The 27,515-nt window shown below is 41.9% G+C and overlaps 1 protein-coding gene across 7 annotated transcripts in view; it reads right to left on the bottom strand.

Annotated features, from left to right (window-relative positions):
• The window catches only part of GTF2I (general transcription factor IIi), a 151,275-nt gene that overhangs the window by 108,495 nt on the left and 15,265 nt on the right, over nt 1-27,515 (bottom strand). For 3 of the 7 annotated variants that reach the window (XM_077296469.1, XM_077296470.1, XM_077296472.1), the window contains exons 5-15: nt 25,882-26,065; nt 23,520-23,548; nt 22,073-22,112; nt 19,805-19,848; nt 19,455-19,532; nt 19,162-19,215; nt 16,086-16,190; nt 12,647-12,712; nt 4,175-4,358; nt 1,956-2,014; nt 1,783-1,854 (exon numbers count right to left, since the gene is read on the bottom strand). In XM_077296469.1, coding sequence (XP_077152584.1) covers nt 1,783-1,854; nt 1,956-2,014; nt 4,175-4,358; nt 12,647-12,712; nt 16,086-16,190; nt 19,162-19,215; nt 19,455-19,532; nt 19,805-19,848; nt 22,073-22,112; nt 23,520-23,548; nt 25,882-26,065 — 915 coding nt within the window. The remainder of the gene's footprint in view (nt 1-1,782; nt 1,855-1,955; nt 2,015-4,174; nt 4,359-12,646; nt 12,713-16,085; nt 16,191-19,161; nt 19,216-19,454; nt 19,533-19,804; nt 19,849-22,072; nt 22,113-23,519; nt 23,549-25,881; nt 26,066-27,515) is intronic. The other 4 variants (XM_077296473.1, XM_077296474.1, XM_077296471.1 and 1 more) reach the window with 3 other exon arrangements.

Below are 27,515 nucleotides of genomic sequence, written 5' to 3'. Positions count from 1 at the left end.
ACAATTTGAAATTGTCACAAGACAAGGCCCAGCGTTTTGCCAACCGCCGCCGCGGTGTGGGTCCCCGACTTCGTGTTGGGGATTTGGTTTGGTTGTCTTCTCGGCATGTTCCTTTGAAAGTCTCCTCTCCTAAGTTCAAGCCTCGCTTTATCGGTCCTTATAAGATTTTGGAAATCCTTAACCCGGTGTTTTTTTGCTTGGACCTTCCAGCGTCATTTGCTATTCATAATGTGTTCCATAGGTCCTTGTTGCGGCGGTACGTGGTGCCTATGGTTCTTGCTGTTGAGCCTCCTGCCCCGGTTTTGGTTGAGGGCGAGTTGGAGTACGTGGTGGAGAAGATTCTGGATTCTCGTATCTCTAGACGGAAACTCCAGTATTTAGTTAAGTGGAAAGGCTATGGTCAGGAGGATAATTCCTGGGTTGTCGCCTCTGATGTTCATGCGGCTGATTTGGTTCATGCCTTTCACGCTGCTCATCCTGATCGCCCTGGGGGTCTTGGTGAGGGTTCGGTGACCCCTCCTCAAGGGGGGGGGGTACTGTTGTGAACTGTGTTTCTGGGCTCCCTCTGGTGGTCACTAACGGTATTGTGTTAGGCATGTCTTGTTGCAGGCCTGAGCTCCAGCTGTGTCGTTAAGCAGCGGGTGTTCCCTATTTAACCCTGCTGTTCTGTTTAGATTTCACATAAAAAAATTGTACCAAATAAAGTAAACAAAAATTAAAAAAAAAAAAAATTCCCACAGAGAGTACCCCCCTAATGACGAAAAGTCAGGGACCCTCAAGTCTCAGAATCACACGCTGAATTTTTATAACATTATAGAATTTCAAAAACCAACAGAACAGCAGGGTTAAGTCTCCTCTGGACTCAGTCTCTTGCCTGGCATCATTGTATCCAGACCTATATGGTCTCCTCCGGATTCCTTTCAGTCTTCTCATGCAAGAAAAGCTAAGTCCGTTTTGTATAATTTGGATCGTTTGCATTTTTCAGTGTTTCTGTCCAGCTTGCTTAAAATTTGATTTTCTGGCTCGCTGGAAGCTCTAGGGGGCTGATATTCTCCCTCCGCACCGTCAGTCGGTGTGGGGGTTCTTGAATGTTCAGTGTGGATGTTTTTGTAGGGTTTTCTGCTGACTGCATAGTCCACTATCTATTTTCTGCCTATCTAGACTAGTGGGCCTCACTTTGCTGAATCTAGTTCATCTCTACGTTTGTGTTTTCCTCTTGCCTCACCGTTATTATTTGTTGGGGGCTTTCTATATCTTTGGGGTTCAATTTCCCTGGAGGCAAGTGAGGTCTTATTTTCCCTCTAGGGGTAGTCAGTTCTCCGGCTGGCTCGAGACGTCTAGAACCAACGTAGGCACGTTCACCGGCTGCTTCTAGTTGTGTGTGTTAGGATCAGGTATGCGGTTAGCCCAGTTTCCACCTCCCTAGAGCAGTATTTATGTTTTTGCTATCTTGCCGGAATATCAGAGATCCTCTACCACTGGGATCATAACACCTTTCACTGCCAGCATCAGTACTCCAAATGAGTAAATTCTTATATCAATGCAGCCAAAGGCAAGCAAACAAACTGGGGAAAAGTAGGAGTTTGGAAACCACTTACACATAATTTTTTATTTACAGAAATTTAGACAAATCCCCTAATAAAGTGATATTCAAGGTTTCATAGCTTTCATGCTGGACAAAGCTACATATAAAAACACGAAAGTTTAATTACTCTTTAAGATTTGAATGCTATGAGATTAGATAGATAAACATTAAGAAAGGGTAAAACCTAAAATACATACCAAACTTTTTACTGAACAGCTGATCGACTGTTTTTCTTAACTTAGTTATCCTTGCATACCACTCTTCCTTCACTATTTTAAACAAATCATTTATTTTTAATTAAACAACATGAAAGATGGTTACATAACATATATCATAAAAGAACATGACAGTGAAAAAGAATTTACACTACCTCCTGGAGATGTCCTTTCAATGGAAATAGCTTCTATTGTAGTATTCAGAAGTTCTGGTCTAAGGAATTTTATAAAGAAAATTATACAGTCAATTGCTTTTGTGATCATACTGTAAATACTCTTTAGAGACAAGCATTCCTGTATTCTCTATGAGAGAGCCACTAGCAAACTGTTCTAGTGGCAATCCGGTGGAACAAGAAGATCAGCAGTCCGATGTCAGACATGCTAGATGCTTATCTCCATTGGCATCAACTGTCGGAGGGGGAATATATTACATTAGACTGTCAGACGATATCTGTGGTATAAGGCTCTCTATTCCAAAAGTGCAAGCAAATTTGCAACAAATATAAGATAAAAAATAAATTTAGCGTATTTTTCACACTATGAGAAGCACTTTTTAGTAAGAAAAACTAACTCCTCCTAAAAAGTTTTTAGAGAGTTATCTCTCGTATAGTCTGGAGGCAGTTACCTGTCATGGAGAACGCAGACACTGGATCCTTCCCAATCACAGAGAGAGCTGCTCTCCCTCCTTCTGCCCTACATTGATCCATGTGATCGGTGCTAAGAAGGAGAGGAAGCCACCAGGCCTCGGGATTCGATCTGGCAGACATGTGCTCTTCTGTCCGTGTCTCTGTCTGCTTAGCCACAGCAGATTCGATCACTGTTCGGATGCTGACTACCTTTTGCCTTTGTCCATTCTTTTCGGACAGCCAGTTTAATTCATTTGTTATCTAGTCTAACACCTGTGACTAGTTAGGCGGAGTGCTCGGCCAGAAGGAAGCACTCCGCCTCCTAGTCACAGGTGTTTTAATTGCAGCAGGTCCATTACCCCTCCACAGAGAGTGAGAATGCTAGTCTAAGAAGAGGTTTTCATAGGCACCCATTCAGATGGAGACGTTTATTCTCAGCGAGGAAAGGAAAGCGTAGGACCTGGTATAAGAGAGATGCCGTAAAGTGGCTACCAGGTACACATCAAATTGGCCATTTTTATGCGCTAAACGCTCTCATTTTTCATATTTCTAGTGCAGTAATGCAGTTCAATTTTCGTGTTTCATGTTTGCGCACTGCAGTGTGCTGCCTTATTTGCTTGACTATATAAGAGTTGGTAACTCTAGGTTCAGCACCTGTTCACACTTAAGGTACCTTCACACTAAGCGACGCTGCAGTGATACAGACAACGATCCGATCGCTGCAGCGTCGCTGTTTAGTCGTTGTGTGGTCGCTGGAGAGCTGTCACACAGACGGCTCTCCAGCGACCAACGATGCCGAAGTCCCCTGGTAACCAGGGTAAACATCGGGTTACTAAGCGCAGGGCCGCGCTTAGTAACCCGATGTTTACCCTGGTTACCATTGTAAAAGTAAAAAAAAAAAACACATACTCACATTCCGGTGCCCGGCGTCCACTTCCCTGCACTCCTCCTGCATCCTGTGTCACCGCTCTGCTTTACGGCCGGCACTTACACAGGATGCAGGAGGAGTGCAGGGAAGCGGACACCGGGCACCGGAATGTGAGTATGTGTTTTTTTTTTTACTTTTACAATGGTAACCAGGGTAAACATCGGGTTACTAAGCGCGGCCCTGCGCTTAGTAACCCGATGTTTACCCTGGTTACCAGTGAAGACATCGCTGGATCGGTGTCACACACACCGATTCAGCGATGTCAGCGGGAGATCCAGCGACGAAATAAAGTTCTGGACTTTCAGCAACGACCAGCGATCTCACAGCGGGATCCTGATCGCTGCTGCGTGTCAAACACAACGATATCGCTATCCAGGACGCTGCAACGTCACGGATCGCTACCGTTATCGTTGTAAAGTCGCTTAGTGTGAAGGTACCTTAAGTCTATGTTTGGATGTGACGGTCAGTTTTTTCAAATGTGTATGTAAATAAGCATGTAGTAGTGCTGTGCATTTGTATGTAAATGTGCATGTAGCAGAGTCGTGTGTGTATATATGCACATGTAGCAGAGCTGTGTGTGTATAGTAAACAGTGCAGAGAAGTACAAACAATAGATTCATTACCTCCCTATTATACCCTAGTGCATTAAAAAATTAAGAAGTTTTAATTATTAGGAAAAATGTTTTTGCTATTTTCTGCTGTCTAAACCTGGGGCGCATCTTATGGTAAGATGCATCCTAGAGTCCGAAAAATATGGTAATTCACTTCATTACTACATCACAGAGTTAGCAATGAGCTATGGAGATGGTAATAAACATACTTTTTGATTACATATCGGATCCTTTCCCTTGCTAGCAAGATTCTCTCCAGACGCGGAATTCCATACGTTGAAGGTCTTCTATATGGGATTCCTTCAGGCAGTCCTTCCACATAAAGATCATCTGAATTAGACTGGAAAAGGTGATATGGAATGGAAACCGGGCCACTCACATTTATTGCTTCTGCTTTTAAGAGAATACATAAACACAATTTTCAGCTTTATAATAAGATTCTACACTGAGCAATGTTCATACAATACAGTGGACACATATAATGAAATTATGACCAGAAGATGGCATCTCTAAGTGGGGAGCATTTTTTTGCATCTTCAATTATTAATGATTTCACGTTAATAAACATTAATATTATACATTAGCGGGAACATGTCTTCAGGTTTTTGGAATGTTATCTGAGAGCAGCATGATGTAGAGGACGACATAGCACGAGACAACTAGTCCTCTAGTGATAATCTCCTGCTGATAAAACACTGATTATGCTGATCTCAGATTGGTCTTGTGTGTGGGACAAGTATGGACACAGTGTAAAGAATACAGAAATGGTGCAAAATATTTACAAGATAAAAAAAAACCTTTGGATTCTTGCCAATCATGAAATACTGTATTTATTGGAAATCAAATAACACTTTAAAGAGCAACTTAATCTTTATATCTATATACATATATATATTGTGAGGCAGATAGGGGAATCATATACGAGGGTCGTTATGTGTCCCCCAGGATGTGCATAAAGGCATACTGAACCCACTGGAGAGCGTTGTAATTACAGCCACACCTGTGATTACAAAGCAAAGTAAAAAGAATTAATTTGGTCAAACTATTTGACCAAGTCAGATTTTTTTTTTTTTTTAATTCTGCGGAAGCATGGTTGAAAAGCAATGTCTGACTTTCATTTGTACATTTTCATAGATTGTCTATTTATTATTACTTTTGCCAGATTCAAGTTATTTCTGTGAACATTGTGGGTTTTTCTGTCATTATGCGAGGGGTACCAACAATTTTGACCACATGTGTGTGTGTGTATATATATATATATATATATATATATATATATATATATATATATATTATATACACTCACCGGCCACTTTATTAGGTACACCATGCTAGTAACGGGTTGGACCCCCTTTTGCCTTCAGAACTGCCTCAATTCTTCGTGGCATAGATTCAACAAGGTGCTGGAAGCATTCCTCAGAGATTTTGGTCCATATTGACATGATGGCATCACACAGCTGCCGCAGATTTGTCGGCTGCACATCCCAAAGATGCTCCATACAAGGCAGGATGGATCCATGCTTTCATGTTGTTTACGCCAAATTCTGACCCTACCATCCGAATGTCGCAGCAGAAATCGAGACTCATCAGACCAAGCAACGTTTTTCCAATCTTCTACTGTCCAATTTCGATGAGCTTGTACAAATTGTAGCCTCAGTTTCCTGTTCTTAGCTGAAAGGAGTGGTACCCGGTGTGGTCTTCTGCTGCTGTAGCCCATCTGCCTCAAAGTTCGACGCACTGTGCGTTCAGAGATGCTCTTAGGCCTACCTTGGTTGTAACGGGTGGCAATTTGAGTCACTGTTGCCTTTCTATCAGCTCGAACCAGTCTGCCCATTCTCCTCTGACCTCTGGCATCAACAAGGCATTTCCGCCCACAGAACTGCCGCTCACTGGATTTTTTTTCTTTTTCGGACCATTCTCTGTAAACCCTAGAGATGGTTGTGCGCGAAAATCCCAGTAGATCAGCAGTTTCTGAAATACTCAGACCAGCCCTTCTGGCACCAACAACCATGCCACGTTCAAAGGCACTCAAATCACCTTTCTTCCCCATACTGATGCTCGGTTTGAACTGCAGGAGATTGTCTTGACCATGTCTACATGCCTAAATGCAGTGAGTTGCCGCCATGTGATTGGCTGATTAGAAATTAAGTGTTAACAAGAAGTTGGACAGGTGTACCTAATAAAGTGGCCGGTGAGTGTATATATATATATATATATATATATATATATATATATATATATATACACACTGCATATACATAGAGGCACTGCAAAAAGTTAATTTATTTCAGTTCTTCAATGCAAAAGTGAAACTCATATATTAAATAGAGTGATTACAAACAGAGTGATCTGTTTCAAGTGTTTATTTCTGTTAATGTTGATTATGGCTTACAGCCCAAGAACACCAAAAAGTCATCTCAGTAGATTAGAATAATTAACAAAAAACACCTACAAAGGCTCCCTAAGTGTTTAAAAAAGGTCCCTTAGTCTTTTTCAGTAGGTTCCACAATCATGGGGAAGACTGCTGACTTGACAGATGTCCAGAAGGCAGTTAATGACACACTCCACAAGGAGGGTAATCCACAAAAGGTCATTGCTAAAGAAGCTGGCTGATCACAGAGTGCTGAATCCAAGCATAATAATGGAAAGTTGAGTGGAAGGAAAAAGTGTGGTAGAAAAAGGTGCACAAGCAACCTGGATAACCGCAGCCTTGAAAGGATTGTTAAGAAAAGGCCATTCAAAAATATGGAGGAGATTCACAGGGTGTATACTGCTGCTGGAGTCATTGCTTCAAGAGCCACCACACACAGACGTATCCAGGACATGGGCTACAAGTGTCGCATTCCATGTGTCACTTCACTCATGACCAATATACAGAGCCAGAAGCGTCTTACCTGGGCCAAGGAGAAAAAGAACTGGACCGTTGCTCAGTGGTCCAAGGTGTTGTTTTCAGATGAAAGTAAATTTTGCATTTCATTTAGAAATCGAGGTCCCAGAGTCTGGAGGAAGAGTGGAGAGGCGCACAATTCAAGCTGCTTGAGGTCTAGTCTGAAATTTACACAATCAGTGATGGTTTGGGGAGCTATGTCATCAGGTGTAGGTCCACTGTGTTTTATCAAGACCAAAGTCAGCACAGCCGTCTACCAGGAAATTTTAGAGCACTTCATGCTTCCCTCTGCCAACAAGCTTTTTGAAGATGGACATTTCATTCTCCAGCAGGACTTGGCACCTGTCCACACTGCCGAAAATACCAATACCTGGTTTACAAACAACAGCATCACTATGCTTGATTAGCCAGTAAATTCGCCTGACCTTAACCCCATAGAGAATCTATGGGGTATTGTTAAGATGAAGATGAGAGACACCAGACCCAACAATGCAGACAGGTTGAAAGCTGCTGTCAAAGAAACCTGGGCTTCCATAACACCTCAGCAGTGCCACAGGCCGATCGCCTTCATGCTATGCCGCATTGATGCAGTAATTGATGCAAAAGGTGTCCCAACCAAGTATTTAGTGCATTTACTGAACATACATTTCAGTAGTTTCGGATTTGAAAATAATTTTTCAAGCTGGTGTGATAAAGTATTCTAATTTACTGAGATAATGACTTTTGGGTATTCATTGGCTGTAATGACATAAAAAAGAAAAGAAAGGAGGGACGGCACTACCTTCCACGTGGAGACCTCCAGCCTCTGTGCACATCGAGTGCATTCATTCAAAAAAGCAGTCCAAATTCCACCTCAAGCTACCGGGTGCTCCTCCAGAAAACCACATGAAGATAAACTTGTTGCAAGAGAAAATAAGGAGGGCACTCACCGATCTGAAGCTTGACTTGACTTTATTAGATATCCATTAAAATATCATGGCCGGGAGAGTGAACAAAGAGCTCATGTGAGCAGTGTGAAGACGACGGCTGTTTCGCGCTCTCACTGCGCTTCCACGGGTCTGTCGTGGACCCGTGGAAGCGCAGTGAGAGCGCGAAACGGCCGTCGTCTTCACACTGCTCACATGAGCTCCTTGTTCACTCTCCCGGCCACGATATTTTAATGGATATCTAATAAAGTCAAGTCAAGCTTCAGATCGGTGAGTGCCCTCTTTATTTTCTCTTGCAACAAATTCATTGGCTGTAAGCCATAATCATCGACATTAACAGAAATAAACAAGTGAAATAGATCACTCCGTTTGTAATGACTCTATATAATATATGAGTTTCACTTTTTGTATTGAAGAACTGAAATAAATTAACTTATTGATGATATTCTAATTTCGTGAGAAGCACCTGTACTTGTTGTAGGCCAGTGGCGGCGAACCTATGGCATGCATGCCAGAGTGAGCATGCAAAGCCACTCGGTGGGCATACGTGCCATCTCCTCGGGACTAGTGGCACCACCACTCTTCTTAGCCCCCTCGCCATCTCCCTCATCACTAGCACTGTGGCTCTTCTCCTCTACATGCCATCCCATCAGGTCACGCATCCTCCCATCAGTCTGCGTGTTGGCTGAGGAGAGTGGTGGTGCTAGTGCCCACAGGTAGGATTACGATATATAAAGAGACTAGATCAGCATTAGAACTGGCAGAAGTGAGTAGTTACTGTATACAGTTAGGTCCATATATATTTGGACACAGACAACATTTTTCTAATTTTGGTTATAGACATTACCACAATGAATTTTAAACAAAACAATTCCGATGCAGTTGAAGTTCAGACTTTCAGCTTTAATTTAGGGGTATCCACATTAAAATTGGATGAAGGGTTTAGGAGTTTCAACTCCTTAACATGTGCCTCCCTGTTTTTAAAGGGACCAAAAGTAATTGGACAGATTAAATAATTTTAAATAAAATGTTCATTTCTAGTACTTGGTTGAAAACCCTTTGTTGGCAATGACTGCCTGAAGTCTTGAACTCATGGACATCACCAGACGCTGTGTTTCCTCCTTTTTGATGCTCTGCCAGGCCTTCACTGTGGTGGTTTTCAGTTGCTGTTTGTTTGTGGGCCTTACTGTCTGAAGTTTAGTCTTTAACAAGTGAAATGCATGCTCAATTGGGTTGAGATCAGGTGACTGACTTGGCCATTCAAGAATATTCCACTTCTTTGCTTTAATAAACTCCTGGGTTGCTTTGGCTTTATGTTTTGAGTCGTTGTCCATCTGTAGTATGAAATGACGACCAATCAGTTTGGCTGCATTTGGCTGGATCTGAGCACACAGTGTGGCTCTGAATACCTCAGAATTCATTCAGCTGCTTCAGTCCTGTGTCACATCATCAATAAACACTAGTGACCCAGTGCCACTGGCAGCCATGCATGCCCAAGCCATCACACTGCCTCCGCTGTGTTTTACAGATGATGTGGTATGCTTTGGATCATGAGCTGCACCACGCCTTCGCCATACTTTTCTCTTTCCATCATTCTGGTAGAGGTTGATCTTGGTTTCATCTGTCCAAAGAATGTTCTTCCAGAACTGTGCTGGCTTTTTTAGATGTTTTTTTTAGCAAAGTCCAGTCTAGCCTTTTTATTCTTGATGCTTATGAGTGGCTTGCACCGTGCAGTGAACCCTCTGTATTTACTTTCATGCAGTCTTCTCTTTATGGTAGATTTGGATATTGATACGCCGACCTCCTGGAGAGTGTTGTTCACTTGGTTGGCTGTTGTGAAGTTTCTCTTCACCATGGAGATTATTCTGCCATCATCCCCCACTGTTGTCTTACGTGGGCGCTCAGGTCTTTTTGCATTGATGAGTTCACCAGTGCTTTCTTTCTTTCTCAGGATGCACCAAACTGTTGATTTTGCCACTCCTAATATTGTAGCAATTTCTCGGATGTTTTTTTTTTCTGTTTTCGCAGCTTAAGGATAGCTTGTTTCACCTGCATGGAGAGCTCCTTTGACCGCATGTTTACTTCACAGCAAAACCTTCCAAATGCAAGCACCACACCTCAAATCAACTCCAGGCCTTTTATCTGCTTAATTTAGAATGACATAACGAAGGGACTGCCCACACCTGTCTATGAAATAGCCTTGAAGTCAGTTGTCCAATTACTTTTGGTCCCTTTAAAAACAGGGTGGCACTTGTTAAGGAGCTGAAACTCCTAAACCCTTCATCCAATTTTAATGTGGATATCCTCAAATGAAAGCTGAAAGTCTGAACTTCAGCTGCATCTGAATTGTTTTGCTTAAAATTCATTGTGGTAATGTCTATAACCAAAATTAGAAAAATGTCATCTCTGTCCAAATATATATGGACCTAACTGTATGCTCATGTATAAGCCGAGTTATGCAGCACATTTTTTTTGTGTGCTGAAAACGCCTCCCTCGGCTTATACACGAGTAACTGTCCCAGAAGATGGCGGGGGAGGGGGAGCGGCGGAGCAGCGGGTAACAGGAGGCAGGAGTTGGCTGCTGCAGCTGAAGCCTGTGCCCGCTGCTAAAGACAAATGACTATTAACTGCACTGGCAGTGAATGTTCATTTCTCTTATAGAGCGCACAGTGTCAGCAGCAGTCGCCGGCTTCCAGCAGCTGCCGGTCTATCACAGGTGTCCACTCATTGAGGTAATTAATATTCACCTCTCTCCACTCCCATAGGCATTGGGAGAGATGAATATTCATTACCTTAATGAGCGGGGACACGTGATCGCTCGGCTGCAGATGCTGCTGGCACAGGAACAAGATGCTGCTGGCACAGGAAAAAGATGCTGCGAGGGAGCGCAGGGAAGGTAAGAATTATTTTTTTTATGCTTTTCTCTTGGGGACCACACTCGAATCAATAAGGTTTCCCAGTTTTTCGTGGCAAAATCAGGTGTCTCAGCTTATACACGAGTATATAAGGCTTTTTTTTATTATACTGTATGGAGCACTATGTTGGCACATTATACAGTGCGAAACACTATGTGGGGCCATTTGCAGTATGGAGCATTATTTGAGGCCATTATACAGTATGGAGCATCGTGTGGGGCCATTATACAGTATGGAACATCGTGCGGGGCCATTATACAGTATGGAGCATCACATGTGGCTACTATACAGTATGGAGAATTACTTGAGGCCATTATACAGTATGGAGCATCGTGTGGGGCCATTATACAGTATGGTACATCGTGCGGGGCCATTATACAGTATGGAGCATTGCGTGAGGCTATTATACAGTATGGAGCATTATGTGAGGCCATTATACTGTATAGAGCATTGTGTGGGGCTATTATACAGTATGGAGCACTGTGTGGGGCCATTATACAGTATGGAGTACTATGTGAAGCCATTATACAATATGGAGCACTATGTGGGGCCATTTTATAGTATGGAGCATCGTGTGGGGCCATTATATTGCATGGAGCACTATGTGGGGCCCATTACACTTTATGGAGGACTATGTGGGGGCCATTACATTGTATGGAGGACTATGTGGAGCTATTATACTTTATGGAGATCTATGTGGAGCCATTGCACTGTATGGAGGATTTTATGGGCCCGTTACACTGTATGGAGGGCTGTGTACTGTGTAGTGATTACAGTTGGAGAATCATACTGTGGGGTCACCATTCTTTGTTGGGGGAACTGAGGGAGGGGGTACAGTAGGGACATCATACTGTGCGTGTGGATGAGCTCATTGTGGGGGAATCATACTGTGCTTGGGAGCACTTTTGCTGCATCACACTTTTTTATCTGTTTTACTCAAGGTTTTTTATTCTTAGTTATTACATATTTAAATTAGGCCATTGGGCCATAAGCTTTATACTGCTCTTCCATAACATATTATATTATTCCACTATAATTCCAAAAGTTAATTGTGTTTGATAAGGAAAAATTTCCTCAATTGTAGACATTCTTTTAACAAATATCAAGGTTGGCCTGCAACTTTCTGCAAAGCTTTTAACTTTGGCCCTCTGTGTATTTCAGTTTGACATCCCAGCCTTAAAGGGTTTGTTCTCACCATGATAAAGGGTTACAATTGCAAAGAAGTTGTAAAAAACAAGCAACATTGCAATATTACTTTTGATTAAAAATCCTCTCCACTCTCAAAAATAGACCTCCACTGCATTCGGTGGCTAGTATCTTAGACTTGGAGTGCAGTGCTTACAAGCTCTGTGATATTGATTCTATAGTGCGCTAATGTACGAGTTATCTTTCTAATCTAACACCTCAGTATTCAGGGCACTTTGCGAAAAATAAGTGGGTTTTGGATTGCAGTTTGGGCACTCGGTCTCTAAAAGATTCGCCATCACTGTTGTAGGCACTTCCCATGTCTGCAGATCGTTGGGTATACAGGTCCTGAAATCACCACTGATCGCTAAAAGTCGGCTGAGAAGAGTGCAGCGTACACACGGAGAGCAGTATGGAAGCAATAGAAAGTCATAGGCTTTCCATAGTATCTGTACTCTGCTCCGTGTGTGCTTTTTCCTCACAAACTGCACACTTTTCAGGAGTCTTTTGAGTGATCAGTTGGACAAAAACCCCAACAATCTTCAGACATGGAAAGTGCCTGCAAAATATATACAAAAAAACAAATATTAAAAGCTTAGTTACTTTATAAGTTAAACAAATTTTTAATTCTCATGTGAAAGAGCTGTGCACCGTGTAATTTTCACCCCTAATCAGAAAATCCGTAAGTCCAGCATTGAATTGTCAGACCCGTAGTGGTATAGAGTTGAGCAGAAGACAATATATAGTGATATACAATATATTACATACCATACTTCTTTTCGAATAACTCTTCCACTTGCTTTCTTAGTTCAGTAATCCTTGCATTCCACTTCTCTGAAAATAGAATTGCGTGACAACTGAAATGATACATCTTTTGGTCTCGTTTTCCAGAACAGAGACCATTTAAAGCACCACTTCAGCATTGTTTTTTCAGTGCTGGAGTGATGCTTTAAATGTAAGCCCCTTGCCCCGGTCATATACTCACCCTGCGGCGTCTTCATCGTTTTTCACCACCACTCAGGTCCTACGGCGGCATCTTGTGAGAGCAGCTTCTGAGCGGCCGGAAGTCAGAAGCTGCGCCACAAGCTCTTAATGTAAGTCTATGAAAGGCAGAACTTTGCTCTCATAGACTTATATTGATTAGTGACCTCTGCGCCGCTCCATGAAACACTGAAACTGATGGCAGGCCATTTTTCGCTGGAGTCTGACAGGTACAACACTGGAAAAGGATGAAGGTGGCGGCAGGTGAGTATGAGATAGGGGCCCGGAGAATTACATTTAAAGCATCACGCCAGAAGTGCAATAAAATAAAAAGTTGGAGTGGTGCTTTAAAGGGAATCTGTCATCTAATTTTGGGCCTATAAACTGCGGCCACAGCCATCAGGGGCTTATCTACAGCATTACGTAATGCTGTAGATAAGTCCCCGATGTAATCTGAAAGATGAGAAAAACCAGTTAGATTATACTCATCTAGAGGCAGTCCCGATGCAGTCCGGTCCGATGGGTGTCGCAGTCCGGGTCTGGCGCCTCCCATCTTCAAGCGATGACATCCTCTTCTTTGCTTCCTGTCGCGGCTCCGGCGCAGGCGCACTTTATCTGGCCTGTTGAGGGCAGAGCAAAGTACTGCAGTGCGCAGGCGCCAGGAAAGCTCAGAGAGGCCCAGCGCCTGCGCACTGCAGTACTTTGCTCTGCCCTCAACAGGGCAGATAAAGTACCCCTGCGCTGGAGCCACAGCATGAAGACAAGAAGAGGACGTCATCGTATGAAGATAGAAGGCGCCGGACCCGGACCGCGACGCCCATCGGGCCGGACCACACCGGGACCGCCCCTGTGTGAGTATAATATAACCTGTTTTTTTTACCTTTTAGGTTACATCGGGGGCTTATCTACAGCATTATAGAATGCTGTAGATAAGCCCCTGATGGCGGTGGCTGCAGTTTATAGGCCCAAAAGTAGGTGACAGATTCCCTTTAATTAATGTGGCTACACATATATGGCACGCTCTCACTTGACTGCTTCCATATCTCCCACTCACTTCAATATAGAATGCTTGGGTTTTATCTGCACCAGTAGTGGATACTGGGTACCCTTAAGGCCCCATAAACATTAGATTAAAGTCATGCAAACTTGTCTTCAGCCGATAGTCTATATGTTTGGCCCCTTAGCTTATACTCACCTCCCGTGCTGGCGCCGTTCAAGTGGTGTCGGCACTAGCTCTCCTGTGCAGTTGCTGTGACACGGGACCCTGGTGCCTAATCAGCGCTGGCGTCACTGTCTCCGAAGAGGAAGGCCGGGCTGCAGCTGCTCTCTCACTTCCTCTTCATGTTCAATTTGTTCAAAGGCGGGGACAGTGATCCCAGCACTCACTGGGCACCGGGATTAAGTGTCAGAACAATCGCACTAGAGCCTTGGAACCGCGAGTGCTGACACCACTGGCACAGCACTGGCGTGGGAGGTAAGTATAGGCTTTTTTATTTTATCGGGGCCAAACATTTAGGTCAAGAAGGGTTGTCCTAGTACTGTACAACCTCTTTGAATACAGTAGCCTATGTTACTGAATATTAGACAGGTTTGGAAATTAGTTAGCTAAAGAGAACATATCAGTAAGATCAATCTCCAAAATTGTACATTTGGACATTCAGGTGTTTGAAATGGAAATCTATTGAGACCTTTACATCTTATATCTGTTGCTGCATTCTCAGTAAATTAGCATTTTAATTAATATGCAAATTAGATGTTCAGTGCTCTGGCCCCGGCAAAGCACTTAAAGACAATCTGTCAGCAGGTTATTACTATTTAATCTGAAAGCAGCATAATATAGGGCACAAGAGCCTGATTAGCGTGATGTATCACTAATTATGCTGTGTGTTGTAGTTTCAATACATTCAGCATGTTATCAGCAGGAGATTAACACTATAGGACTACATCTCCAGTGCCAGTAAGGCTAATCTGTGTAACCCTGCCCCCACCAATGATTGGTAGCTTGCTGACAATTCACAGCGTACACAGGGGGCAGCTACTCAGGTTCACAGCGTACACAGGGGGCAGCTACTCAGGAGTGTGGGCGGATTATACACAGAGATCTGCTACATCTACATCAGACAAAACATGGATTCTATCAAAACCACACAAAGAAGCCCAGTAAGTGATACATCACTGGACTCAGCCTTTCTTGCCTTTTATTATGCTGATCTCAGATTAAATAACATAATTCTGCTGACAAATTCCATTTAACAAGCCTTTGCCTCCTCAACTTGTTTCTCCACCCATCACCAGGCTCTTTAGCTTGATTGACAGCCCACTATCTGTGTGATGGCAAGTGTGGTTTGGGGGAAAGTTGATCTTACGGACAGATTCCCTTTAAATGCAGCAATAGGAAAACAATACAATATACGTTTATCACTGGACGTGCATCTGTGAATCAAGGCTGTCCATCCACTAGTGATCCTATCTCCAGGGCTTCTCTGGAGATGAAAGATGACAGAATGACAAAAAAAGCAGTCTGTATTTTATGAATGGAGTTTTCATAGAAATGTCATGATGGGTTCTGTGACATAGGAACACAGACTAATATAAGCTGCTTAATAAACCTTGATTTTCCTACAGACCTGCAAGCAAGTTATGTATTTTCCAGAATTCCCGGCTGACTTTCCAGACTAAGGCTTCTTTCACACTTCAGTTTTTTGGCGTCAGTCACTTCCGACATAATGACGGATCGACGGATCCATCACAATAGTTGAAAAAACGGATGTAACGGATCCGTTTTTTTGACGGATCCGTTACTCGGGGGTTGTATATACTTTTTGGAGCATGCGCAATTGAAAAAAATTGAAAAAACGGATTGGGGCGACGGATCCGCCGAAATGACGGTCGCGACGGATCCGTCGCCCATAGGTGGCCATTCTATGAAATGATGGACGCGACGGATCCGTCGCGATCCGCCATTTCAACGCAGACAAAAAACGTTGCAATGACCGTCAATGTCTAGATGACGTCCGCTAAATTTTGACGGATCCGTCGCATGACGGATGGAACGGACGACCATCCGTCACAATCCGTCGCTAATGCAAGTCTATGGGGAAAAAAACGGATCCGTCGAAAAAAAAAACGGATCCGTTTTTTGAGGAAAATGGCGGATTTAGACTGACGCCAAACAACTGAAGTGTGAAAGAGGCCTAAGTACTATTTTGGGACTGAGACAACTTACCAAAATTGAACTCCCTAGGTTTCCTTCTGCATTGCACAGATTGGTGAATGATGGGCAGAATTTGCTCCGTGTTCTTCTGTTTCTTGTGGGGTGGCATATACTCCTCTGAAAAAGAAATCAGAAATCTATAACACAAAAAGTAGACCAAAGCTCTTTTCCATCACTGTTTGAGGTTTCTAACATTTTGATGGCAAGAATAGCTCTGATGAAACAACCTATAAAGGCTCATAACACATATGTAAGCAATATCTAAACTAAGTGAAAAAAATACGGTGTACCAGACCTAGATACAGGTTCTCATATGCTGTGTAAACTGCTATAGCACTGTATCATTTACATAAAGGGAACAGACAGAAGTGATATGATATGAACAGTTAAATACATCAAAAAGGACCTGTCACCAGGACAAAAGTTTATCCTCTTGTTCTATGCTCCCTGCTCCCGAGTAGTCTTTTTCTTTGTCTTTTTTAAAATTCAGCCATACAGTTCCAAAGATATGAGCTTTTTTAGTTAGTGCTAATTTTTCTGGACTTTACTAAGTAGGTGTGTCTAACAGGATAATTATGCAGAGCAGCCAAAAGACACACCCCAGAGGATCCTTGTGATCCACACCCCCTTGTTAATGACCTTAAATATCAGCACTAAATAAAAAGGCCCGTATCTCTTTAGATCCGTATGCTGGATTTAAAAAATGAAAAGAAAAAACGAACAAAAAAAACATGAATATTCAGGGGAGCAGCGGGAAGTAAAATAAGAGCAAAAATTGGCCACTTTTGACCTGGAGACAGGTACTCCTTAAGAATGATGACTTTGTGTAGCTCTGTTCACATTTGAGTTAGTTCCACACTGAACTGCTTTTTGATCATATTCCATTCAGTACAAGAATAAATGGATACCTCATGGACCAATTAGATGTCAAGAGAGATAAAACACAAATCCTAACAGATTATTTTAGATTTTGTCACTCTCAGATATGGATCCTGTAAAATAGAAGTCATAACACCAGTGTGAAGCAAGCCAAAAGCTGGGTTCATACATATCCACAAAGAAAAAAATCCAGTTAGGCCTGTTTTGAAGGGAACCTGTCAGTAGACTCATACAGTCTGAACATAAACCAACATGAATTACAGACAGGTACCATCATTACAAATATTTGTGTATTTCTGAGAAAACATACTTTGAACGGCAAGCAAGGTGACTAAGAAGACTAGTCATAGGAGGAGTGCCCACTGACTTCTCCCTGCCCGGTAGTGCTTAATAGGGTGCTCACTCCCTATGTGTGTATAAGGAAAGATGCTGCAGGCGCCTTTAGACTGAAACATACAGATTTGTAATGGAGGACCCGCTCTCTGCATTCATTCATACGTTCATTAGATCAGCCAGCATGAATGTACTGATAGGTTTACTTGAAGCTGGGATCACACATATCCACAAACAAAAAATCCACAATAGTTATGTTAGTCTTAAAATAGCTGTCCACTACTAGGACAATCCCTTCTTAAACTAAATGTTCGACCCAGATAAAATAATAAAGTCTATACTCGCCTCCCATGCCGGCTCCATTCGAGCAGTGTCGGGGCTATGATGCGGGGGAATGACACGTGATGTCTGGTGCCCAATCAGCGCTGGAGTCACTGTCACTCCCCAATGACTGGGCGCTGGGCATCACGTGTCATTCCACTGCATCACGGCCGCGGGAAGAGCGTGTGTCGACACCGAGGGAACGGCACCGGCACGGGAGGTGAGTAGAAGCTTTATTATTTTAGAAACTGGCATAGATTATAGTGCAAATCTATGCCAGATTGACTGGGCTGTGGGTGGTCTTACAATCAGAGAGAGTGGCGACAGTCTACATGAGACTGGGTCACGCCTTAGTGATGCAACCTCAATTTCCTGAGTCTGGAAGTTGACGTGACATCACCGAATATCATTGGCGGCTGCAGCCTGGGGTCACGTGATCGGAACTGAGCGAGCAGAGATAGCAAGCTCACCGGAACATATGAAAAAATAATGTTTTTGAAAAAATACTTATTATCTCAATGGTTTAAATCGATGTGCATAATGATTGCAGTAGACTACCTCTTTAAGTACAACTTACTTCAGAATGGTTCATAAAGACTTGCCATTAAATCTCCCCATAAGTAAATGCACCGCTATTTTCTTTTGTGAAACATGCTTCCCAGTGGTAATCTGCGAGCATAAAGCTGGGCAAATTAGGATAGCCACTGGAAAAAGCATCACAAAAGCAACAGGAAGCCATTTGCTCTTTGTACTTGAAATCATAGCATAAACGACACCAGCAGCAAAGCTGGCACAAAAGCACCTGAAAAAGGTAATGGTAACGGTAAGTTCACACTAGGCGTTTTTTCAGCATTTTTTTTCTGAAGCAAAACCTGATCTTTGGCTGGAAAGAAGCTGCAGAAAAAAGCAGGGTTTTTGCTTGTGTTTTTGGCATGCTAGATTTGTCCCTTGTGCATGTGGATAATGTCTAGTACAAAATAAAAAGTCCTATTCTACAGAATCAGGTTTTGGCACAAACAAACACAGCAATACCTGATACCTGCGTTTTTGCTTCGAATTTTCAGCGTTTTTTCACGACCCATTCATGTCAATGGGTGAAAAACGCTGAAAAAACGCTGCAAAAACCATGCACAAACTCCTTAGGCTGGGTTCACACTACGTTACGGGCATCCGTTAGACGGACTACACTACACCGCGGCATAATGCGGTGTAACGTAGTCCTTAACGGCCGCCATTAATTCCTATGTCGGACGCATCACTAGCGCACGCCCACAATGGCCGTGCGCTAGGGATGTGCCGTCTTTGAGTGACGGACCCTGAGACGCGGGCTGCAGCGTTTCCGGGTCCGTCACTGCTAGCGCAGATAGAGCTAGCAGGTGCTCTGTCTGCGCTAGCGTGCTGCCATACCGGCACTTACGTTTACAGCAGCCTGTTACCGTATGTGTTGAACGGGCTGCTGTAAAAGTAATGTGAACCCAGCCTTAGTGTGTTACCAGCCATGTCATGTATGTGAGCTTTCATACTTTACTGTACAAGTTATTTTCTATTCAGAAACCTCCATGGTGATCCACTTCTGTTTCTTTATTAGACTCTTCTCCATAAGCATGTCCTTAAAGGAAACAGAGAATAGCCTTACTTTGTCATATATTTTACCAGTATGATCAGTAGAAATTAATATTTCCAAAAATTACTCCGAGATATGAAGTTTTAGTTTACCATCCATTGGCCTATGAAGCTGGCGTATCAGTATCATGCTCAGATTGTGTCACAGGCTCATGAACACAACCGAGCGTTTTACCAACCACCACATATGTTACTAAATGTACACCTAAAATGCAAAAGCATTACCTTGGAATCTGAATTGATAGTAATCCTGGTCATCGGCCTCTTGTTTTATGGTCACTGTTGTCAGCTCAAATGAATTTTCTATTGAAACATACACAATCATTAGCATGTTTCTCCTATATGTAGTACATAAGTATACTGATAGCATCACTTCAACTAACTCTACAGCAGAAGTGATGGGAGGACTGGAAAGGGCAATTATTTGTTTTGGAGGATCAGTCATGTCCATATGGGGTTGGAAGCTTCTGTAAAAGCAGACATTCAGGCCTCCGTAACTTTGGCTGCATGTGACCAAAGCTGATCAGTAATATCTGTCCATTCAATAACAAAAGATTATATGAAAAATGACATACCAGAGTTGTCACTTGGTTCTGCTTTCACTTGGACTGGATAAAAGCTTTAATATGACAGAGAAAAAAAACAGTTCTCAATATATATAACAATTTTAATCAATCTTTTTTTTCAACCACCAAACATGAAAACAGAAGACATTTATATTTCTTGTAAGATAGAGGAGTCAAAAAAACTATGTATATCACATACAGTGCCTTGCGAAAGTATTCGGCCCCCTGGAACCTTTCAACCTTTTCCCACATATCATGCTTCAAACATAAAGATGCCAAATGTAAATTTTTGGTGAAGAATCAACAAGTGGAACACAATTGTGAAGTTGAACGAAATTTATTGGTTATTTTAAATGTTTGTGGAAATTCAAAAACTGAAAAGTGGGCACATAGTTTTACACAAATGACAGAATACAGAAAAAGACCTAATTTGATTGTGGTGTACTACTTCAGTGCTCAAGCAGACTTAAAATGGGAGTCGTAGTTTCAGTCTGTAAATACTAATCCAAAGATGTAAATGAGTTATACGGAAGTGCTGTGGCTGTATAGTCACTCATTATGACTGAATTGATTGATTTGAGATACAGTGGGGAATATTAGCCATATCAGACAAGGTGATTTTCTGGATTTGTTTTCTCGTTTTGACTCTCATAGTTTTGGTCTACCTATGATGTCAGTTACAGGCCTCTCTCATCTTTTTAAGTGGGAGAAATTGCACAATTGGTGGCTGACTAAATACTTTTTCCCTACTGGAAACTGTGGTAACAGCACCTTAAAAATGCTTTTTTTTTTTTACTCTTTACACACTGCAAAATTCCCCTTTGTCCTAATTTTGCTACTGAATCAAAATCCTGAAACCAAGGCTTGCGTGTCATGGTGAGCCTGCTGGATTGTGAGATAGAGAAGCCACAATTTTTTTTTAGCACAAAATAAAATGTCCTTAATGCGGAAATTTACACATGACTGTCTACCCCACAAAGTATGCATGTTGTAAACTATATTGTTTTTTGCACACTCCCTTGTTGTAATAGACCAATATTACACATGTTCACACTCGAAAACCGAGGTTGACTACCACCAGTTACCATTCCTTTTCCCTTAGCCAGAAGACAGATTGAGGCCACTTGTATATTAATAAGGCTGTGTTTGCACAACTCAAAAAGGATTCAATACAGTCCTAAGAGACCTCTAAGCATTATCCATATGTTTTCTGGGCAGTTACAGGCTTTGCAGCATTGCATTTCGAGGGCAAATTTATTGGCCACAATTCAAATTTTTTTAGGACAATTCGGCTAAACTGGTGAATTCAAATTTCAAAAGATCTTTTAGTAAAGCATTTGAGCATTGACCCAGCAATTTAGGCTACAGGCAACACTGCACAGTGATGCAACAGACTGCTTATCCATTGCTCTGTGTTCTTACATTCAGATGTTTTTATATTGTATTGTTACATTCACATGTATATTATGTTCTTGTCACATTGTATCTCTCTTTTTAGACAGATGTGATATAACATTTTGAAACAGCACTAATGTTTTTTCACTTTTGACTTTATGTAGCATTTTTTAAATAGCAGAATATGATATTGCTGCCAATGAGACTAAAGGACCCCCATTCACATTAGAATAGTGTCGGCCGAATCCATCATTTTAGATTAAATGAAAGCTGATTAGCGATCGTTTAATTGAATTTATAGTAAACGCCATTAAAAAGCACACCACTGGTTCACTCCTGAAGATTGACATTCGGACCACAGGAGTGGTTGGGCCACGGGTCTGAACTGTGTGCTCTCTAATGTTGGTTGCACATCCAACTTTGCCTCCGTAGCATCAGAGGAGCGCTGAATCTGGCTAGATCCAGCAATCTGCCCAGCTCCAGAGCAGCACTTGATGGCTCTAAAGTAAAGAGCACACATTCTTTGCCTAGGAAACCGGTCACCTCTAATACTGTGGAGGTAGCTGGTAACCTAGGCAACCAGCAGTACACAATAGAACTTAAAATCCCTCTGTTCTTGAGAACAGAGAGTATTTTTAATGCAGCAGCCGATCAGTGGGTGGACTTGATAAGTGCCAGTGGTTATTTTGGTTTTAGATTTTTACTAACAGGTAAGTTGCCAAATTGGTTGTTGAGTCAACCACTTTGATGCAGATGTGCATATTTTAGATTTTGGCTAACAGCTATATTTTGATATAGTATTTTAAACTAAATTCTCAAAAAGCAATATTCTGTTACAGAAGTACAAAAGATACTGCGGTCCTTTAAAAAACTACAAGGTACCTTTCAGATATAGAGCCGTCGGTTTCAGCAGTGACTTCATCTACAACAGATTACAAAGAGATTATTCAAATTTCACTGGCATATGGCTATAAGATCAGTGTGGCCTTCTTTAAATTCCTGCTCAGTCCATCAAAAATGTACAAAAATGGGATGTGTCTGTGATTTTTTAAGAGAAGTTTGTGACTATAATAATTTTACAGGTCACAGTAAGATAAACATATATGAAGGGGTTACATTTATATTAATGACCTAATTAGAATAGGCCATCAATATAAAATCGGTGGGGGGCCAATATCCCTCACTCCAATTGATCAGCTGTTATCCCCTTTGGCAGTGACCTGATGCAAACAACGTTCGGTGTGGCAAGCCACAGCTCCTTACACTGTTTAGTGGCTGCAGCCAGATACTGCCCCTGTTCTCATTATAGGATAGGTCATCATCAACATAAAAGGAGTACACAACCCCTTTAGGGATAAAGGCTAATGTTGTGAACATTTCAGGCTATGTTCACACCTGTATTAGAAATTCCATATTTCCATTCAATTATATTAACAATTAAAGAAAATGACTATATGGGATCAGTAACATAATGGACTAAAAAGGGGCCTGACAGATTTCAGTGACTACAATGGGTTTCTATGGTATCCATCGTTTTACCGGAAAAATAGAAAGCGTCAATGCAGATATGAATAGGGTTAATTTAATCAGGAACACTTGTTTGTCAGTCATTGACCTGTCTAAACACCCCTTGAATGAGCAAAACACTAGTTCGTCTGGGAGAAATTATTTTAAAGCTTGATTAAATATGATCGGTCTCGGCAGCACATTTTAATGTGTACACAGGACATGTGCTGCTGAGAACATAATGTTCCATGTGCACAGGATGATCATAACATAACAATAATTGTTCTGTGAGCATGGAAGTGTGGTTACCAGTCTAAACAGTCTATTAAACGACTGCCAATCATTGTGTATATAGCTGATCGGCAGTCATTTAGCAGCCATAGTTTGCCTGTCCAGGGAATGTTTGGACAGGCTGCTCATGGCCATTAAATGACTGCAGACTGGCTACATGTGGAACTGATCAGCGACTGTTTAATAGCCTGCCCTAATTGGCTGACTACACTGTCATGCTCATTAAGCCATCATTGATATGATAGTTCTTTCCGCATAGAACATCATGTTTTTCGCAGAACTTGTCTTGTTTATACAGGAAGAAGTGTTGCCGAGAACAATGATGTTTAAGAATAATTAAAAATTATCTCACCCAAAGAACAAGCGTTTTGCTTATTCAACAGGTGACTGCCGGCCTGTTTAAACAGGCCAATAGTTGGAAACCGCTCGTTACTATATATCGGCCTGTCTAAATGGGTCCTTACTGTTATGTGAAATCACAACACAATATATCGGGTATGAAAGAACTAAAAGCTCATAGTTAGGTACTTACCTGGTGAAGATATTCTATCAGGAAAGGGCCTGATTAAAAAAAACATACAATAACATAGTGAAACTTTGTACAGCTGAAAACGCCCCCTCGGCTTACATATGAGTCATTGTCCCAGAAAGATGGCTGGGGAGGGGGAGCGGCAGAGCAGCGGGTCACAGAGGCAGGAGCCGACTACTGCGGCTAAAGCCTGTGCCTGCTGCTAAAGAGAAATGAATATTCACTGTGCTGGCAATTAATAATTTATTTCTCTTATAGCGCGCAGTTACAGAAGCAGCCGGCAGCTTCCAGTACACATCCTACTTACCTTCCCTGCGCACCCTCGCTGCACCTTGTTCTGGCTTAGCGATCATGTGTCCCCCGCTCATTAAGGAAATAAATATTCACGTCTCTCCACTCCCACAGGTGTGGAGCGCATATTCATTACCTCAATGAGCGGGGACACGTGATCGCTCAGCAGGAAGAGCTGCTGGTGCCAGAACAAGATGCAGCGAGGGTGCGCAGGGAAGGTAAGAAGGATGTGTTTTTCTGTTTTTGTTTTTTTTTTATAGGAACCATGCATACAGGGATAGGGGATAAGGAGCCATGCATACAAGGATAAGGGATAAGGAGCCATACATAGAATAACAGGTATAAGGAGCCATGCATACAGGGACGGGAAGCCATGCAGATCAGCATAGGGATGAGGGGACAATGCATACCCGGCTTATACTCACGTCAATAAGTTTTCCCACATTTTTGTGGCAAATTTAGGTGCCTCGGCTTATACTCAGGTTGGCTTAGACTTGAGTATATACAGTGTATATATATATATATATATATATATATATATATATATATATATATATATATCAATTGTTTTATTTGTAGTGTTCTAGGTGCTGCTAGAATGAACAGGCATATCATTGGTGCTCCTTAACCACCTTATAATTGCTGACAACAGTATACATCTAGGTTAATATCTTTTCAACTGTACTGACCAGTTCGTCAGGCTGTATTACTGCATACTATGGCATCCAGTATAAAAAACATATATGGCACAGTATATGTTTTTTTATAACGTAGTACCATGGGCAATGGATGCGACTGCACGACATTTGTGACAGCCATTCAATAGATGGATATGTTGGAAGCTTTTCCCTCATATACGTTTAACGAACGGAAAATGCATTGTGAAAAAAGTCTTAACTATATACCCAAACGTAATGTTCATTAAAAATTGTGGGTATATTGGACACCGATAGTGGATCTAAATGGGGAAGAAGCATAGAAGATAAGCATAACAAAAATTATCAAAAAACTGTACTAAAGCTTTCCCATACCCATTAGGCTGTCTGCCACACGTGCCTGATATCGACAGGTTCAGCTGACACTCTAAGGGTATGTGCACACATCAGGATTTCTAGCAGAAATTTTCTTGACAAAAACCGGACATTTCTGCCAGAAATCCGCATGCGCTTTTCCGCGTTTTTTCATGCGTTTTTGACGCGTTTTTGTGCGTTTTTTTTCCAAATGCATAGAATTGCGGGAAAACATGGAAAATCCGCAAAATTAATGAACATGCTGCTTTTTTTTACCGCGATGCGTTTTTTTCGCGGAAAAAACGCACCATGTGCACAAAACATGCAGAATGCATTCTAAATGATAGGATGCATGATGTATGCGTTTTTAATGAGTTTTTATAGCGTTTTTATCGCGAAAAAACCTGAACGTGTGCACATACCCTCATGTGTATGGGTGCGCCAGACAGCTGTCAGTCAAGGTAGATGTCAATTGTCCAGATTTAGTACTGATTGCTTGGTTCTTCCTGAGATAAGCTGTCGGCAGTGATGTGTGGCGGCAGCTCTTTCATAGAAAACACAGAAGAGCACACGTGTATGGGAGAGCCGGCCAAACCATTTTCACTTAGTGCCCCAATCCTGCACCCATATCAGATCGAGGAAACAGACAATAGTAAATATACGGCTATTGCTGTCCAGGACTATGCTAATTACCTTGGACTTGTGCTAGTCCTGGGGGGGGAGGTTGATTTACCCAGAATAGTCTTACCCCAGACTTCCCGTGGGCATGATTGACGCCCTTCTTACTGGTCCCATCATCTCTGCAGTATAATGAGTAAGACGTTAATCGCGCCCAGGGGGTCTTCATTGCAGCATCTGAGGCCGGACTGCTCTGGTAAGGTGACAGCACCTGGACTAGTCTGAGGTAAATACCTTGCGCCTAGGACAGTAATAAACATTGTTGGAGCACACATAGGAGCTACCATCTACACCATCAGTGACATGACTGGGTTTAGGATTACAGCTGTAATTGATAGTGGCGGGCAGTTTGGGAGATTTGAGGAACAAGACAAGAAATCACTCACCTTTTTATAGTAAAATATATGCTCGACTTGTTTTCCAAGATCTGCTTGATAGTGTGAAGATCATATGTTGATGGATTTTTAATGACTACATCATTTGGGAGGCCACATACCACGACAGCTGTGGGGTCTCTAGCCATCTTTTCATACGGGATCGGAACGGGCGTTGTTTTTCCTAATGCCTTACCTTATTTGGGATTTTAACAAAATAGGTAAATACAGAAGAACTAGTATGACTAAAATGAATGCAAAATCAATGCAAAAATTAGTAATCGAATGCATTCATTCTGTATTGTCAGAAGTCAACACTCAAGTTGTTATAAGTTCAGACTAACTAAATCTTCTATATTCGTGACAAGTAGATAGTAACATGTCATATATGTCATTACAGACTTGATGGAGTTTATTGTGACCTTCACCTTGGTTCTGATTTTCATTACTTGGGGAAGTTTTACACATTTTTTACTTTTGAGCCAAATTTTAAAATATATCAATTACAGTTTTTACAGTTTCTCTTTTGCGAACATGGAGTCTCTTGTAACAACACAGACACTGTAAACCACCAGAAATTGCCTGGAAATACAAAATAAGACTAGTTTACATGTACTCATTATCATCACAGACAGGATTACAATGCAGTGATTCCCACAATGAGTATATGCTGTGTTATTGATGTTGCAGATTTTTTTTGCAGCATATCTACACCAATTTGTTAAATTAGGCTACGCGTGTTTTTCTTTCTGCTCTGCTCTAAAATTGCTTCGTTTTGGATACTTCCTGCTAATTGGACATGACGGAACTTTATTGATAAAGTCATGTGTGGATAATATACATTTTTAGGGATGTTAGGTCTAGAGGCCAGGGTGAAAATGAAAAAAACAGGAAAATAGGAGAAACGGAGAAAACCGACTAGAAAACCAATGAAAGAAGACTACTAGTAATGTGATAACAGCATGATAGGTTATGTGAACATAACGTCTTTTAGATGTGTGCAAACTCAAAAGAGTTTTTCAGAAGACACTTCAAGACATGCCGAGTCTTTTATCCTGTAGCATCTTTTTTGTTTTCGTCTTGAAGGTTGTTTCCTTAGTGTTTATTGTGATGTCTCTGGCCAACAGTGTTTTTTTTTTATTGTATTATATAAACTATTGAGAGGCTTCCAAGTAGAGAAGAATGGTCAGGTCAGTGAATGACAGTTCTGCTGTCCAATCTAGGAACCAGTGTGGTGAAGTACAGCTTAGCCTTCCAGTCGGATGCTGAGCTGTGCTGGGCTGCCAGTATCTGGATTGACAGTCTGGCTGTCCAATTAGGACTACGATGTTCCGGGGAATTATCTATATGTCTATTGTCCAGAATAATTACTGCCAATTGTACCTTTGCTCATAAGATGTGTGCTTGTTCTGGGCTCCTTGTCTGGAATTCTAATCTTTACTGCTCGACCTAGGATTTGTCTTGACCATTCTTTTGACTAGCCCTTTATGTCGTGATTCGCTACCTTCTTGGAATACTGACCTTGGACTGTTTCATGACTTTGCCTTTGTCACACCCCTCTGTCTATGACGTACTCTCTTGGCTTTTGATCTCTGACCTCTTGACTACCCGCCTCGTGGCTTTGACGTGACTAGTGCCACAACACC

Source organism: Ranitomeya variabilis, chromosome 3 (assembly GCF_051348905.1).
Source record: "Ranitomeya variabilis isolate aRanVar5 chromosome 3, aRanVar5.hap1, whole genome shotgun sequence".
Classification (NCBI taxonomy): domain Eukaryota; kingdom Metazoa; phylum Chordata; class Amphibia; order Anura; family Dendrobatidae; genus Ranitomeya; species Ranitomeya variabilis.
The sequence above is the reverse complement of the archived record's forward strand: the minus strand, read 5'-3'. Positions and strand labels throughout refer to the sequence as shown.